The sequence below is a fragment of the Ptychodera flava genome, chromosome 7 (assembly GCF_041260155.1).
Source record: "Ptychodera flava strain L36383 chromosome 7, AS_Pfla_20210202, whole genome shotgun sequence".
Classification (NCBI taxonomy): domain Eukaryota; kingdom Metazoa; phylum Hemichordata; class Enteropneusta; family Ptychoderidae; genus Ptychodera; species Ptychodera flava.
In genome coordinates this window covers 42,679,779-42,698,420 of record NC_091934.1, presented here as the reverse complement: position 1 = coordinate 42,698,420, position 18,642 = coordinate 42,679,779, and the positions used below count along the sequence as shown (strand labels likewise).

The 18,642-nt window shown below is 39.4% G+C and overlaps 1 protein-coding gene across 1 annotated transcript in view; it reads right to left on the bottom strand.

The window, feature by feature from the left end:
* Positions 1–2,323: 2,323 nt before the first annotated feature.
* LOC139137596 (uncharacterized) overlaps positions 2,324–18,642 on the bottom strand; it is a 60,632-nt gene continuing 44,313 nt past the window's right edge. Inside the window, exons 4-6 of the mRNA XM_070705785.1 lie at positions 13,227–13,314; positions 11,253–11,322; positions 2,324–6,818 (exon numbers count right to left, since the gene is read on the bottom strand). Of these exons, the coding sequence (XP_070561886.1) occupies positions 5,535–6,818; positions 11,253–11,322; positions 13,227–13,314 (1,442 nt within the window). The 3' untranslated portion in view covers positions 2,324–5,534. The remainder of the gene's footprint in view (positions 6,819–11,252; positions 11,323–13,226; positions 13,315–18,642) is intronic.

The following is an 18,642-nucleotide window of genomic DNA, read 5'->3' as shown; positions in this document are numbered from 1 at the left end:
ACAAAGTCCCTGTCGCCTCCTAACTATTAAAGCTCCGAAGTGCTCTTTCTTTTGAGCAAGCCAAGGGCATGAAATTTCTACTCTTCTTTGTACCCTTACCAGCTCGGATAATCCATCTTGTCCCAGTGAATACTCTTCGTTGCCATAGCTACATGTAGCTATACTCCAAAAAATATTCTGTGCAGGTGAATGTTTTAAAGGGAAACAGTTGTCGGAACTGTGCCTGTGCGAGTTCCTTGTTTACAAACAATGTATTTCGTGGATGATATCTGGAAGCACCTCATCATCATAGCTGCAACATTAAAATCATTCGATGTGGATTATGACAGACATGTTTTAACTTTCATCAATCACCATCGTACCTTGGATACAGTGTTTACATTGGTCGTATGGGTCCCATATGACCTTCAAGTTGAGCGCAGTTCCGATGACTGTATCCCTTAAACGAAGGAATACTCTACATCTTCTTGTGTTTGAGAAGCACTTTCTAAGACTTTGCAAGCCCCTCGGTACTATATGAAAAACATCGTAATTTCCCCACGCGAACCGAAAAGTTTTGCGATCTGGCCTCTATTTCCAGTTGTACAGTATATGACAGTTGGAGATGACAGTCATACTCTCGGATTTGGAGCTGTTGAGGGCGGTACCATATGACGGATTAGTCTTGTTATGGTCCCCTGCCCAAATTCCGCCTCTGGTTGCCTACTTAAATGTAGCTTCAGCAGCGTTAGAGACGGGGATAGGGACCTAACCCGTACGACGCCGGGGCTGCGGATCATGAATATCTAACGCAAGGGGGCGCCATTCATATTTCTCATGTCACCACCATCCAGTTCATCCAGTGTCATTGTTGATGTTCGACGATAACAGTGTCTGGTACTTTACAGACTATGATAGTGTATTTGTGTCTTCTGAGGGCGACAGTTAATCACCCCTGGAGTGTATAACGGTAACGTTGCTAACCAGAATGAAAGTATGCAGATGATTAGCAGGTAAATTTCAGTTCGTAGGCAGATGATGAGTTCCAGTAAATTACATATGCTCTATGCTCAGGATGTAGCGAATCATGGTGACTAAAAAGTGTTTTCAGTTACTGTTTCTACTTTAACTATAATTTGATAAAAGTGTCGAAATTATTTTGGGCTGTTCACACGAACGTAAGCCTTATTAAGTTATTTGCACAGACGCCTGTGGGTTTGGTAGTCTACTAGATCGATCGATTTTCTGCTCGATCTATCGATCCCGTGTTCGATCTGCCCGCAACTGTAACCTAAGGGAGTATTCAGGTTGCAGGGGCGGGGCAGATCGAGCAGAAAATCGATCGATCTAGCAGACTACCCAACCCACGGGCGCCTGTGCTCATTTGCGAAGACAGCACGCAGATATGAAGCTTACGTTATATTAATCGTGTTATGGTGGATATAGCTGTTGTGTTTAACATCACTCTTATAGATTTTAACTGCCATGAAGAAGGAAACTTTTGGCCTGGTTTCTTTTTTTTTTACGTATTTTACCCGTGGAAAATCAGTCTGCAAAATCCCCATCGACTGAATGAATGGCCACCCGGGAAAATATTGACGATAACACAAGTATGGGAGATTTTGTCATAGCAAACTATATATAGACAGAGGTCCTCTCGTCATCTTTCGCACACAAACTGTTACTTTGTAATTATATATTCATATTTTTCGGGTAATAAAATTTTCGATGTATAATTATGAAGAAGTCTTTAAGCTAATTCGATACCATCAAATTTGTGGTGTACCCAATAGAAATTAATGTTACTCGGCGGATTTTTGTCGCACCACTCTTGGCGCACGTCATTTGAATTGATCATGACTGTGCTCCTGTTCATTGTAGTCAATGAAACAATATTAAATTCCGAACCAGTGTAAACCTTAAAGTTCAACGAATTTACCGTATCCAAATTGTCAGCCTAATTATTTTGGCTACTTTGTCGTTGAACTAATGTTTTAATTTTAAGAAATTGCTTTAAAACACGAATCAAAGCGAAACTGTTTTCAGAGCAAGTATTTAAAATACATGTATCTTGCTTGGAGGATACCCTCTTGTGGTACATCTCTCTCCCCTCCCCCTCTGTCTGTAGGTCTCTCTGTCTGTCTGTCTGTCTGTCTGTCTGTCTCTCTCTCTCTCTCTCTCTCTCTCTCTCTCTCTCTCTCTCTCTCTCTCTCTCTCTCTCTCTCTCTCTCTCTCTCTCTCTCTCTCTCTCTCTCTCTCTCTCTCTCTCAATGTTCTCACATACAGTGCACTAATCAACGCCATTGCACATCACAACACAGATGAATGTCTGGACGAGCATAGCTTAATTCAAATCAGATGGAAATGTTTTTATTCAGAACGTAAAACGGTTAAGGCGAATTCAATATTGACTAAAACTTACATCAAATCTTTGAAGACAGCACCAAATGTAAACGTCATAGGATTCAGCCGAATTCAGCAGTAGGTCTACAAGTGTCAGCCGTTTGCAACTATTTCCGTCGATAATGTGTAAACAATGGTCTAGGCACAATCCCTACACACGGTGTGGTGTAAGGTCTATATTCTGCTATTCATTGTGGCAGCCCTTTGCCCGAACATGCGCCCTCATTCGGCCGTGAGCAGTCGTACCCGGGTTGGTAAATATTGGTGACCAAACTAGTCTCGTTCGGCAACGCATAGCTTGCTTTTTTGGATTTTCCCAATTATATCGTTGAAGGAATATCAGCGCAGGGCAGAGAACTGAGTAGCGCATGCGTGGCAGTGAGAAACTCATCCATCTCAAAATTCAATCTGAGTCACTAACACTATCAGAATTTTCGAAGTAAAAACAGTTGCCATGATAGGATATATTTATCTTTAGTATTCCAATGGACCCAAGAAAAACTTTTTTTCTGGGTCTATGATTTACCTTAATGAAAACGCACTCTATATTGGGGTTTTTTTATTGATTAACTTTTCGTTTTTTACAGTAGTAATCGCCTTGGGTGGTAAGTTTTCATGATACAAGAAAACTTTAGTTGTTAGTAAATTCTTCACGTAAATGACACATCTGCTCTTAAACAGTACGACAAGGTGGGATACCTCTTAAAGTTTATTCGGCGTAAAAACGGGCAGTTTTTCAAATATTTACGTTCATTGCTGCACTGTGCAGCGTCCATAAAGTGATTTTGAAACGCTGAAACTTCAATGTCCTTCATTACTGCCTCGTTTATTCCTGGAAAACCTCGAAGAATTAAAATTTCCCACTGGCAGCTTGGCAGCAGTCATGTTGAATGTGAAACTGAAGAAATTGAAAGTCTCCGCATGGAATAAGATTTTGCATTCGTAACGATCGTCAAACGCTCGTTTTCCTAGCTGCATCCCACCTTCACAAAGTGCATTGACCACTTCTCTGATATTGCAAATAGTTTTTGTCTCACTAGCTCTAGGAAACGCTCAACGGATTCTACGTGTTACATGTTCCAAATCCTGTCTGTTTAAGGCTACAAACTAATCCACAATTAGTTCTCGGCGTATTTGCTTAAATACGAATCGGCATTGCAGCTTCAAATGCTACGCCGTACTTTGACCTATCAAATTTTGAACCGCACCGATCTTGCCCTTTCATTTCTGTACAATTACTCATCTAAAACTTTACAGTTCTGACAAAATGACTGGAGAAGCAAAGCAAAACAGAGAGATATGAATCAATATGACTAAAAATCAACAAAATTAATACTTCCCTTTACATTTCAACGATTCAACGAAAGCCATGGAGCGTGCTCACTACATTGTGTGTCCATGAGGGCAGTATTAGAGCATGCGCACATACTTTATGGAACAGTGGTGCGTATTGTTTTGCAAAACAAAATAAGAAAACGGAGCCTCTTTTTAGTATCAAGAATATATATCGTATGATATCCCTCAAGACTAGCGTCTGATTAAAGCAACATACGGAATGTGTAAATTTCGAATTATGGCATTTTTTCATTGAAACCATTTCAAGTGCAAAACGCGAGGAAATGGAATGTCCAAGATATGTAGATACAAATACCGAGCAAATAAATCGAATGTCGACAAAAAGTTACTTAACAATGCTCACAAATCCATGTAAATGGTTAGTATTTGAAAAAATTAAAACCAAACATTTAATTATTCCTTGGAGGTAGACGCGGAGACCGCCGTGACAATCTGGACGGAGTTTCGTAAAAACGATGCGGACTCCGCCGGACGTGATACTTCAAGTTACTGTTTACAAAACAGTTTTTCTAATCATTAATTTGTGACTCAAAGTAAAAGAGCCGATTGCAAATACATGTAACAAATGTCCTGATATTCTGACATTTGAATATTAAGATGACTAGAAATCACTCATTTCAAAATAAGAGTTCGATATAAATACATAATGGTAAGTCTTTGGTTATGATTTTAAACACTCTAGGTCGTGTTTAATGTGAATAGATTTCCTCATAAGCACTAACTTTGAAAATTAAAGGACCGAGAAAAATAGTTTAAGACATACTTTCAGAGAGGTTTTTCTATTGCTTGGAGTTAAACTTCCCTGTTTTAGTTTGTATTTTTGAAACAGTTTCGGTTCCACAGTCAAGAATACTGATCGATTCGTAATAACAGTCTTTGTAGTGAAGGATTACATCTGCTGTAATATTCGGAGTCATCCTTCGCACTGAGGCGGGTGTCTGAAGAAGATCCAGAGTTAATTAAAATGAAGGGGTCGTCGAAACTGCGTGCAAAGGTCGTATGGGACCCATAGAACCAATGTAAACACTGTACACACTGGCGACCGATTGAAAGTGAAAACATGGTTGTAATAAAGTATACCGTAAAATTTCAATGTAACTATGTTGACGTGATGCATTTAGATTTCGTGCATAAAATACAAGAAAGTCACAAAGGCGCAATAGACGATGTTCCGCTGATTGCGAGATCTCGCGAGACTTTAATACATGCCCGTAGAAACAGGTTTCCAGCTTAGTAATACAGGTCAAACTTTATATGGAACTAGAAAAAGTGCAGAACTGAGCAAAGATTGCAACTTCATATATTTTATGCAGTGTTTAACGTAATTAGCGACTTGTCCTGTTTTACGTAGTTTGTCCTGTGTTGCGAGAACACGTCCACTGCGAACCACATATTCTCGCGATATCTCGGAATGTCTCGCGCGGTTCGGAACATGGTCTATTCAGACGACCCCTCCCTTTAACTTTCAACACGATTGGAAGTAATTTGGGATAACTAGATGGTGAATTAATGTCGATTTAATCTACAAATATTACCTCATCTGCTTTTTTTATATTACACACTTGTTTTTATGAGTAATTTGCGATACTACAACTTTCAGCAATATGGCACCTAACACTTTTGAGAAATTTGCAAAATATGACAATCCAATTATCCCAAATTAGTTCCAATCGTGTTCTTCCCTCTTACGGTGTAAGTATGACTAATCATAGGTATTCCTTGTTGCCTAAAATCCTTTCAAACCAATAAGAATTGCTTATGTAAATATGCTATCTTTTCAACTTCGACTGTTACCGTCACATCTCGGCAATGTTCACAATGGTATGTTCGCCTATTATGATCGGTCTCTCACTTTTGCCGTCGTCGTGGCGTGTCGCACTGTCCTCTTTCCAACTCGGCCATGGCGAATCGTTCTCCTCGCTTTGTAAATCAGTCAGGTAAACGGGACCCAAAAAATCAACCTTGATACCTTCCAAAGGTATGAAATTGTGCGAGGGGTAGTTCAACGAATCGCGCCGCCAGTGGTCAGAATCTGCGATGTCGATTGCATGTGCACGACGCAGCGGCGTCGGAGGCCTGTCCTCTATGGAATAACGCTTGATGGCAAGTCGCACACAGTTCATATCGTAATTGAGCGCCGAACTTTCATCCGATGAAATGTCGTCCGATGGGCTTCGCTTTACCGGGGACGGTGGTGGCGTTTCCTCCTCGTCCAATGTCCTGAAATCGTTACAGTTGCAGGTTGGAAGGGCAAAGTCCTCGTCACTTTCGGAGACGGTATCCTCGTCCACGCTCCATTCACACTCTGTAGTCTCGATATCATCTTTGCTATCCGTTTCGACTGTGGCAGTATGAGAATGCGATTGACCTGTCGTCCAGTCACCATTTGCTTCGCTGCATATGTCAATATTAGGCAACGAGTTCGACCTAGATCGTTCAAGTTTTCCCCGCACTGTACTTTCTTGACAGTCACACGGACAGGAGCTGATCTCATTCATGAAATCATCGTCCGCATCATTTTGAGCTGGGGTCATATCACTCGAGCGATTCACACTTTTCCGCCTTTTTCCCTCTGAAGAAATGGCACGAGCTAGTACCTTCATCCGCAAACTATCAGACGAAGCAAAGTTTTCGATGTATCCCGAATCTCGGGAATCTGTTCTTTTTCCCGTACACCTCGGATACTGTGGTTTTACGAAGTGTCGTTTCTTTTTGCTTCGATTCTTTGTCAGTCCGAGAAAGCTGTCATTATCTGAACTTTCTAGTTCCATTTCGGCCTTCCCGCAAATTTCTTCATCGGAGCCGTACCTTAACGCTGGGTTTTCATACGCATTTTCCTCGAATATTGCTTGCTTTTTCACAAGAGGGGCATCTGCAGCCAGCTCCGTCTCGTTTTCAGGCGAACAGGTAACACCGAGGGTGGCATTCGTCAGGGCCCCTATCTCAATTAGCGCCTCCAACGTCAGGTTTCGTGTTTTGGGCCTTCTGTGGTGACCCTGTGGCTCTGGCTTTGGAACACTTCTGCTTGTTTCCTTGGCGAGTAGATTGGTTGTCCTCATCATTGAACCAGTGTTCTTTTTCTGTCACGGAAGAAAACATTTTCATTTAAACGCATGAAATCGTAAAATGAGAAAATTCACGGTCAATTAATCAACAAACCAGTCAGCGTAGAGACAGTAATTTGATTTGTGTCGGACTCGCCCCCTGACTCGACCAAATGTATTGTCAGTGTGATGGTGTGAGTCACACAATGTTTGAGTATATTCATTGCCTGACGGGGCCGAAGTGACTGGTTGTGTGTTGGGGTGTGTGTACGGAGAAAAGATATACGACTCACATCTGTCCGTTTTCTTGTCACCAGTAGCTGTAACTTTTTATGACAATGTTTTGTTTTGCCGTTTCTGTGACATGAACAGTATTCAGCTTGTCAACTCAGCCTATACATATGTAAACTGCATTGATATTGTTGACAAATAAATTCTAGTCCGGACCAGAATTCAAATGTAAACAATAACAGTGCATTTTACATGTACAGATGCTGTGGTGACGACATAAATAGTTGGCGTTCAATATGCTTTGAGTACAAGAAGAGTGGACGTACGAAACTAAAATAACGGAGAAAAAAATCATTAAAAAGTTACAGCTACTGGCCCTCTAAGTTGGTTTTGTCTTTGTATTGACAGCACTGTTAAACATGAAATGTTTTGTTACATATCGGCCGCCCGGCCGCCATATTTGATCACCTGTCACTAAAATTTATGTGCATCTGTACGTAGTTATGAACAATTTAAGCGGAGAATATCAGAGTAATGCGATGGCACTAAAAAGAAGCTCAAACATGAAGGTTAAAAAAAACCTGATAACGGGGAAATTGTGGTTTTATTAATGATGTTTCTGACAATAAGCGCGAACAAAAAGGCACCTAACTACATTCAACGAATATGATCGTCTGCGAGAAGGTCACAGCTGCGCGGCCACTTTCACTGAGCTTGCATGCGCAGATATTCACTGTGCTTGCATGCGCAGATATCCATAAATAGAAGGGAATACGTACGGAGGCAGTGTATGCAAATTCCGGTTACATTGCTCGAGTATGCGACTTATCAAAAACTTGGCTTGGCGAGGCTAAGCTTGTAAATTGTCCACCAGCCCCTGGCCATTGCCAGCTTACATGGCATGATGAACATTCGCCTGCCAGCAACCTAGCTTGTAACCTCTTCTTGTGTTACAGTGTTCTGCATTTCAGATGCGTTCGATGAACCATCTAGACACTTCAAGGCTTGTATATTCTCGAGTGTCGATGGTTGAACACAGTCGAACACGGGGGAATACCACTTTCTTCATCATGTAAACTCTCCTATAGTCGCACTTCCGTCACTGCTATATGCGCATACATATTGTATGTGTTTGAGTTTCCTTTTGCGCCACTGATGTATGTCAAGTTATGAGATTTGATTAGTGAAACCCGAGCATATATCCTGTCTATGATAACCTGATATGATTACTTCTTATTATTGCATGTTTCTTCATTACAGGCACTGCAAAATTAATTTCGACTAGGCTGAAATACATATGGCCGATTTAGAGAAGCCATCGTACTGAAGTGACTGTGTCTTGGCAAAGTAAATTTTTAGACAGAGATTGAATGGCGGACACTCGACGCCGCGAGTGATATTATATCTAGATAAATCGGCTCAGGGCTTAAGGAAGTTCGCCATTTTGTATTCCAGTGGCATGAGTCGCTAATAACGAGATTAGTTTTGCTATGGAGCATTGTAAAATAAACGGATATTTACAATTTTCTCTGTGCTTGTACATATCTTGCTGATGGCCTTCACCGTACGTACCATTGCTCTAATGAGGCAATTTGGAAATTTTGGTCGGTGAACAATTATTATAAATAAACTCCACACTGGGCGTCTGAATCCCAAATTCACTGATCTAATTGGTAATACCTATGGAACAAAGTAAGCTATATCCAATTTCCAGTTTATAAACAAGTTAACGAGATCGCCATTAAAGCTGTTTGTAATGAGAGGACGCCCTTAGACACTAACAACTCACTGGAGAATCTCACAGACAACATTGTAATTTTTGTTAATCTGTGTTTCATTAAAGGAAAGGCGTTAGCTACGTTTCCTGGTCATTTCAAGATCGTTTTTTAAACCGTTACAAAATGAAGTTCAAGAATGTCCCTGAAATTGCACAAGTATGGTTGCATTGTGTCTGACGTTTAGCTGCCACAGAGCTGCGCAAAATTTTGCCTACCACATTGTGCTTTCGATTGTTCTGCCATAGTATATATATTACCGCAAGAAAGTCGTTGCTATCAAAACACTCTAAATATTGTTTAAAGTATGACAAATGCTGTTATGTTTACTGTTTATTATAAACGAGGATATGCTAAAACGTAACTGGCGACGATTGAATCAACAAAAATGGGTGAAGGGGTTTTCATTTACTTAGATCTGTGTCAATTAGGGTCCTCGTACGCCGATGTGCTTTGCCGTTACGTTGGTTCTACTGGCGACAAAGTCAGACTTCTATAAGGCACAACCAATTGGCAGGCGTGTGTGAGCAGATGAAGCTTAGGTATCATGAACAAAACTAGCTACGATCCGAAATAATGCCAGTTCAACATATGTGTATATCCCTTCTTCCAAATAGTACAACTCTAAACCAACCACACCTCCAGGTACCAATGCTCTCGACTCTCGTCTTCTACTTGTACTTGCTACCCTAAAAACCGTGACGGCAGAATCCTACCTCCCGTCACCAACTGAACTTTCCAAAACAAGAATTATCGCTTACAGAAATAAGCCATTTGCCCGTCCGCCCTTCCGTCGTCCGTTAATAGGATAGAAATTGCCCACTATGCCAGCAGAAGCCGCTATTGAATTCTTTTCTCCCACAAACTGTTTTGCCGGATAGCCCTAACTTGTAGGTGCGAAACTAACCCCGATGGTTACGAACGTTCGTGCTAGTGCCTGGTGTTCTGTCGTCTTTACAGCGCGCGAGCAATGATCTATATACGTTCATCATTAGTCGCAGGTAATAATCATCGAATATTTTGCAGAAATAAAAGCCATTGATGTCACACTTCAAGGGTCAAATTATTTGATCAACAAAGCCAGTAATTGGTCCTCTTTTACGCTGATAAACATTGGAAATTCAATACTATGTACACCGTCCATGATGTGCGGGAAGACATACGTTTTTGTCGTGAAGCATTTCCACAGCCCATACTATCATTTTAAGGAAAAATCGAGCAATAAAATTATGTTTTCACGTTAATTTTGACGCCCTTCATATAGCGTTAGTGTAATTTCCTGGAGATCTGTAGATGCAACTCGCTCTGGATACAATTTCAACGAAGGTCAGAATATTTCAGAATACAACAATGCGTTCTGACAACTCGCTGAAACCTTCCGAGCATGACAGAAAGGATGTTTACCCTGAAAGCTTTTACGTTGTTGTCGATGGATTGTTTTTGTAGATTTATGTTTCATTTCGTATAATTTTGCGCTAAATCCATCGGGAAACATTTCTCAAAACATGACTCCCGACCGATGATAATTTAGGTAGCGATGACGTCACTGTTTGTGGCGATAGAGGCAATAAAATTTTCTCTTTCGATAGCTGTATATCCATCGGGAAATCAACTGATGCTGATTATTTTACGCCTAACTTTATTTCCGGATATGAAAGTCGTGAATCGGCACACTTGTAGACAATAGAGACAGACTACTCGTCCATGGAACACCAGAGGAAGTGCTGTCTGCTATATACGATTTGATTCGGCGTATCACAGTATACTACTCTCGTTCAGCTTCTCGTTTGTAAGATATTACGAGATATTACGTGACCGTAAAATAAGGGAAATCTTCAAGAAAACCTAGGCAAAATAAAAATGTGTGTTTCTAATAACACACCTCGGGTAGGTAGGTAGGCAGGTAGGTAGGTAGGTAGGTAGGTTGAAAGGAATTTATTTTACCTTCCTTTTTGTTTTCTGAGACCTATGAGGTACGGTAAATTTTAGGGAATTTCTGAAATTGTTAGAAAATGCGAAAACTTGTCAATGGTCGGCGGGTTTTTTTCAAGCGTCGGTCTGGCTACCTGAAAGACACCCTTTTTTTCACTGGGCCTTATTAAGATTAGCTATTTTTGGTATAAAATTCTGATAAGAATACATGTGAGTCGATGCGTGGACGTTAGTTCAGTGTCACTCTGTCTCATTTTACTCAAATCAACCTTGGTTGTGAGTCAGCTAAGCTGCTGTGTCCTTGTATGTTGCCATGGAAACGGTTCGTCTGAATAACACTTTAAATCATCTTGCATTATCTGCAACTGTACTTTGACTTACTCAAAGTGTGACTCACTCATTTCAAGCGAAAACACACAGGTAAACATATGCAAGCTCAAGCACAGAATCTACCCTTCATCTACGTATGAGAAGTGGAGTTCTCGAACGAGGGTGCCCCTCTTGTAAGTAACGGACGAGGCTTCCTCATTACCTTAGCGGACTCTCTCTGTTGGTTCCGCTTCTCGATGGTTTTTCGTCTTCGATTCTTTTTCACCCTGTTGCTGTGGAAACATGTGAAAAAGCAGAGAAAGAGCGGGAGATGAGTCCATTTGGTTGATTAGACGTCGAGGGGAATGAAAAGAAACCGGGAAAGAGAAGGGAGGAGATGATAATTCTTTAAGGACAACAAAATAAAACTGAAGTAATTTGCAACTCTCGTGATAAATTAAATTTACCTGTCTCTAATAAGATTGACAATCAGTAGTGCTAATGTAATTTCTCAATCAGACATACGTAAGGCATCGCTTATTATGAAAGCTCAAGCCCTTCGAATTTGGAAATATTTTGAAAGCAAACGCCACCAATGCATGCATTTATTTTTACCGAGGTTCAACAATCCAAGTTCAATTTATTTGTTAGACAACGATGCTATCATGAGCAAGACATCGTTTACCTGTTATGCACTTTGTTCAGAAATCTTATACTTTGTTGTTTGTCCCTCTTGTAACTGGTCGTGCGTCATAACCTAAATTGCAGGTCGAAATCGTGACTGCGAGGGGCATCACGGAAACGTGTTCAAGCGCTAGCGATAAAAACAACGAGGGTATTCCTGACCCTGTGGTCGTTGAGGTAGAATGCGCCTTGGAGACGGATTTTCTGACTTTCAAACTTTTACAATCTTTTTTTGGTCTACCATTTGGGGGTCTCAAATTTAATCTCATTGAGTAAACAAAACTTTCACCATCTTAGTTATGAAAATAAAACATTCTATTTTCCGCATTGAGTTTACGCAGAGATAGCGGCCATTTTTAATTTCAAGCGTTGGCGAATTTTGGAAAATTTGTTTCTTTCATACTAAAATTTCCACGGTGACCCCTTAATTATATTCTTTATTTCGAGTGGGAGAGGTTAAGACATGCCTTTCGGAAAGTTGATAAAAAGATTAAACCTTTCAATTTTGAGGCGCATAATATCTAAAGTGCTTTAAAATCACTGTCTAGTTCTCTCCAAATGCTTGCAAATCATGATTATAACATTGCCATACACTATACACTGCACAGACGCCCTTACTTAAAAAAAAAGGCTAGAATGTAGACTAGATGGTATCGCTTAGAGTCAACAGTCAATTTTGCAGCTTTTTCAAAGAGTTAAAATATTTTAAAATATTTTTCTTCTTAAATTCTGTCAACAGACAGAGCAAATATAATTCGAAAGCCTACGAGAAGAAAAGGTATGATGCATTATTAATGTTTAAGAGATTACTCTTCCATTATTTTACAGATTAAACGTGGGAAAGAAGAAATTACGTGATCTTAACCTCAGGCTAAAATTTAACGTAGTTGACACGAAGTCGAGGTAAATAGCATTATCATAGCACATGTATCCTAATAACACGATTACAAAGAAACTCCCAAGGCAGGCAAGTCTGCTTTTGGAAAGGCAACAGACAAATTGTACGGGAACATCACGCTAAGCTGAAGTAAAGGTTGAACAGTGACTGTGCTTCTGGCTGCAAAATTAAAAACACCCACGCACACCTTAACTAGTTACTCGTCCTAGACTTAATCCTCTTGTTATTCCTTTCAGTTTGAAGCCGCCGAAGGGACTAAGCCATAATGTTGAATACTTGGTCCACGCCCTGTGGAATCACGATTCAAAATGAATCTGAGGACAAAAAGTTCACCAATACACGGGGATTCCACCAAATTGTCTGCAGCTGCTCCGAACCAAAGCCTGTGAGTGCAGACACCTTTTCTCATCGTGCGTATATACAAATTTCGACACAGATGGAACCTCACGTCTTCCAAATACGCCATCGACTTGCAACAGGAAGCTTATAGATCTGACAAACATCAACACGAACAAAATCGAAGTGCCTTTCCAGTGATCATACGTATCGTGGTTTCCTTGTGAATACAGAAATATACTTTGTGACTACTGAAATATATTTTTTCTAAATACTCACTAAATTCGGAGCAATAAGGCAACGAAAAAACAGGAGCCGACCATCGCTGAGACGATGTATATCACAACCATGTCTCGAAAATCTAAACCTGAAAGATAAAAATACAGATATGTTAATGTAGAGATGTGAACAAATCGTCGAACACGTGAATTGGTATACTAATGCATACGTACATAAATAGATAAATAGATGTATAGATTTATAGAAATATAGATTATACACAGAATTATAGATGCAAACATACATAGATACATTATACATAGATTCATAGATACATAGATACATACATACATACATACATACATACATACATACATACATACATACATACATACATACATACATACATACATACATACATACATACATACATACATACATACAGCGTGAGTTTCTGCACTTTGCATCTGAACCTTTCGTATTTTATAGATAGCCTCACACATACTTTAAGTTAATCTCGCCAATTCAATTCGAAGATTGTCGCGAGTCAAAGATAGAAATGACGACTGCATCCTTATGAAGAATTTTGAACATGGAAAACGTCGATAAGCATTACGTGCTTTTAAAAATTCAAGCATGAAGTTGTATTAGAATACTAAAGATACACGTACAGTCCTGTAAACTCGGTCACATTAGATAAGAGACTTTTCGTAGGATTGCAATTCAAATGTGCACTGATGAATAAGGGATATACAATAATATTTCGATCTTCAAACAAGGATATGTATGTATGTATGTATGTATGTATGTATGTATGTATGTATGTATGTATGTATGTATGTATGTATGTATGTATGTATGTATGTATGTATGTATGTATGTATGTATGTATGTATGTATGTATGTATGTATGTATGTATGTATGTATGTATGTATGTATGTATGTGTGTGTGTGTGTGTGTGTGTGTGTGTGTGTATGTATGTATGTATGTATGTATGTATGTATGTATGTATGTGTATGTATGTATGTTGGTATGCATGTATGTATGCATGCATGTATCTATCTATCTATCTATCTGTCACTGCTAATAGAGTTAAGACAGAGAGAACAGGTAGTGTATGCAACACGGCAATAAAGAATTCCTACCGACAACTTACAATAATTGCTTTCAATTTATTTTCTTATTACTTTATTTAACTATTATTTATTTATTTACTCATTTATCCATTCATTCGTCCATTCATCTACTTATTATTTATTTATTTATTTGTTTATTTATTTATTCATTTATTATGATTCCAGCAGCTAGATTTATTCTTGTAATTATTGTTTGAAAACGATCCGCAAATCACTGTTTAAGCGACTCGAACGTGATCAAATCATTGATGCACATTGACATATTTTCAATCAGCTGCGGTCACTCACCGGTGAGATATTCAACGTTTTTGAAAACCATTATATTTGTTCCTGTTGATATTTTATTAGTTTTTGCTCCACTGCAATGAATAGACTGTAGCCATGACCTCATGAACTTCGGTCAGATTTAATCGCCCTTTCATTCTGCTTCATGTCGCTTTAAACGTAGAATTCCGTCTGTCCAATTTTGGTCGCCTATCTCTGAATTATTTATTTTTGAGCGTCATTACAAGTAATCACGTTTTGCAGAAATTGATTTTTTCAATAAGAGCGCCTCGATCAATTCAAATGTATCCGGCTTCGGCGACCCGGTGACTTAAATTAATACAGGGCTCTCTGCATTGATGAAATTCGGTATTCAAAAGACGGCACGCTTGATGGCCACTTCCTTGCCCGTTAATTGAGGCGAAGAACAAACGAAGCAGTCGCCATATAAACAGAGAAAGATCTCTCAAATTATGTCTGTATTCGCTAGGATAAGCTATTTTCTTGAGATAAACAGAGCCAGAGCGGTAAATAAACGTGACAAGGACAAAAACAGCTATTTTTGTGTGTGTGTGTTTGTGTGTGTGTGAGAAAGAGAGAGAGAGAGAGAGAGAGAGAGAGAGAGAGAGAGAGAGAGAGAGAGAGAGAGAGAGAGAGAGAGAGAGAGAGAGAGAGAGAGAGAGAGAGAGAGACAGACAGACAGACAGACAGACAGACAGACAGACAGACAGACACACACAGACAGACAGCCAGACAGCCAGACAGACAGACAGACAGACAGACGAACAGGGACGGACAGACATAGACAAACAGAGAGACAGGCAGAGTGACAGAGACAGACAGACAAAGAGAGACAGATAAACATACAGAGAGGCAGACAGATAGACAGACAGACCGACAGACAGACAGACCGACCGACAGACAGTTACAGAAAGAAAATGAGAGGCGAATAAAAGTGCAGAGAGCGACAGAGACAGTTGATAACCAGACAGACAGACAGACAGACAGGCATGAGATAACCAGGTACAGGAGGGTCTTCTTTTGCAACTACTTCATCACACTTCCCACCCACCATCGTGCAGCTGCAAGATTTAGAGCAGTCTGTGAATCCTACCGACAGTTCATTTAAAAGGGATAAATTAATAACAAAAACGATAGCTATAGGCAATCGTTTCTGATGTATTTACAATCGATTTCTGTTCTGACAGGTGTCGAATCCATCTTACTGGTGTAGCACGGCAAACAATAATCAACACACACTCACGCACCCAATCATTTGCTACTGTTGTCGTTGTAAGGTAAAAACCGAGATAAAAAAAACTCTTCGACGAGAGTCTGGATCATCAATTACAGCAGTCACGACGTTTTATGTTTGGCATGATATTTTCCAACAGACAGATCGCAATATCGATAGACCTTCACTTTAGAATTAAAGTTAGATACGCAGCAAGGACGTCGAACCGAATATGTAAACGGAATTTAATCGAAAACCAACTGATCGTCATACATATGGAGAGCCAAGCCCCCAAGTGACTCGAGGCGACTGTGTGTCTAAGACTTCAAAAGCAAATGTTTAAAGATAAGAGATACCGTTATACCCTTCAGAAAATGGAGCCGCATCGCTGCGGCAATTTCATGTTCGAACGGTTTCCATACATAATTACAGGGAACGGAAATGCTAAAAGCGCAAATGGGAATAATAAATGCGCCTCTTTAGGTTTCTACACACCTGGAAATCGAAATGTGCTACCCTTTGCTGATATTATGCATTTGAAAACTTAAAAGTATTGCCTTTGGCATGCAAAAGTGAAAGTCTTGGGTCTCCGATTCACGATTATATTGCCATGGTTACGGAAATATGTTTCTTCAAATTTACTGATCTCTTAGATTAAACTGTGCGCATGTTAATTTCGTTGAAAGAATAACACATATCGGTTCTTACGAGAGACAATTGTGAGTTTAACCCTTTCACCCCCAGTTTCCTGCATAGAGGTCCAACTTTACCATAGAAAACAATGGATTTGGGACAAACCATGGTGGTGAAAGGGTTAAGAGTCCAAAAACTTGACCCTGAGGCGCGTTCTGTCATACGTACGTGTTGAGAAACCATGTTCATACTAAGGCCATGTAAAATGACTTCGCAGCTCTCACAGGTCCCTGGCAGCAGCCCGTGATATTCAGCCAGTAGCATGCTATAGCAACACATGCATTATTAACAAGGCGGTAACTGTCCAGAACATAACGCTCCCAGCATGCTCTGCACGTTCTGTTTGTCCAAACCGTACAGTCACGCACGTAGAGCGACTGGCAGAAATAATTCTTAATAATCTCTTCACATTTTCAAACTAAAAGCGTTTCAATTGGACTTGATGGATTGGTGGTGAGATGTGTTATCGCAGTCAATTCATCCCAAACTCAAGGCATGTGATCAATCAAATACTGACAATTTTTAATTTCCAGACTAAAAGCACGTTTTTTTTGCAAAAATGGGTGACAGACATCATTATAAATAAGGACACAGATGTCCAACCTCTGCCTATAGTCCCCGACGCGTTCTTAAAAATCTTACAACTTTTTGTTAAAATAATTGTAGCAAAGTAGAAAACTTCCTTTGTTGGAGAATAAAGGTGTCATACTCAAACAAGAAGATCGAAAAACAGAACAAAACTTACACAACCGGAGGACGAAAATTGATGAAAAATTCATTTGATTTGACAAAGATTGATCTTAAAAAACGAAAAATATCCTTTGTTAGTGCTTTTACCGACAAGATTAAGTAATATATTAAATTCACTGTTTCCAATGCAGAAATCCCGGAAATGATATATGAACAAATCTCAGATCACGCTGAAATACAATAAAACCAATCACGTCGGCATTCTGGAATTCGGTTGCAACGGAAATGAGCTGCGAAAGAACGCTTTTGATAGTTTTGAAAGTTCATTGCGGAAATACAAAAAAGTTATCGCAAAAACAAACTACCCATTTTTCATTCTATGAGTATCAAATTTCTCTGAAATTGTCCATTTTCTTGATTTCCGCTTCACTTATAACATCCAGACAGTTTCATTTGTTCACTCCCTATTTCAATTGAACTCATAGTAACAGAAAAAATAAAATACCACTGTTGCGATTTTTATTTGAAAAAAAAATGTATTTTTCTCACAAAATGTATTTGGTTTTGATGCTATTTCTGCTAAATGTAAAATTACCAGGATATGAGGTCATGTCGGGGGTCATGAAAATGCTTCCGAAAACTTTACGTAAACGATTATCGTCTGGCAACTTTGCATCACTGAAAGTTTCTGACAGCGTTGACAACTAAGTACTGATTTATATACAGTGCCAATCCACATGAAAATTTTGTGCACATAGGATAAACCGTCAAAAACTTGAGCAGCTGAACGTGAGGATTTTACAATAATGGATTTATATTGAACTACACCTACCGCGAACTATTACATATTGAATATTGCACTACATTTTCAAACTAAAATACTGCAGCCCCAAGCTGTAGAAAATAACGTAAATTGAAGTCAATTGGGATAAATTTTACCTGCAAATGACATACATTTGACGACCATCTAATAGAAAATATAATAAATAAATAAAGCCGAGACAAATTCTGTTGTAATTTCTTCCAAGTTAAAATTTCCCGCCTGCAATGATCTAGCTATATATAAGTGAATTCTCGGTGATCACGTGCCTTGGAGTATTTAGATCACTAAAAGATTTGTGAAAGAAGTTGTTAGTGCTGTTGATCAAAGCGGAAACAAAATAAGAGACGTTGGTAGACGATGTGTTCGGTTGGCTTATTGATTAGATTGCACTCTTAGGTTTAGGATACCGCCATGCGACAGAGTGTCACGTTTGCTATGTTTGCACACTTCTCATCAATGATATCGTGCGTAGTAATACATACCACGTATTCAGTGTAACAAAATGGAACAGTGCTTAATCGTTGAGAAATTTACCAATGACGTAAGAAGGAAAGGGCCAATTAGAGTAATTGATGTCGCTCCTAAACTTCTTTTTTATCAGGTAACAGAGAAAATGAATTCACTTTTGTATACA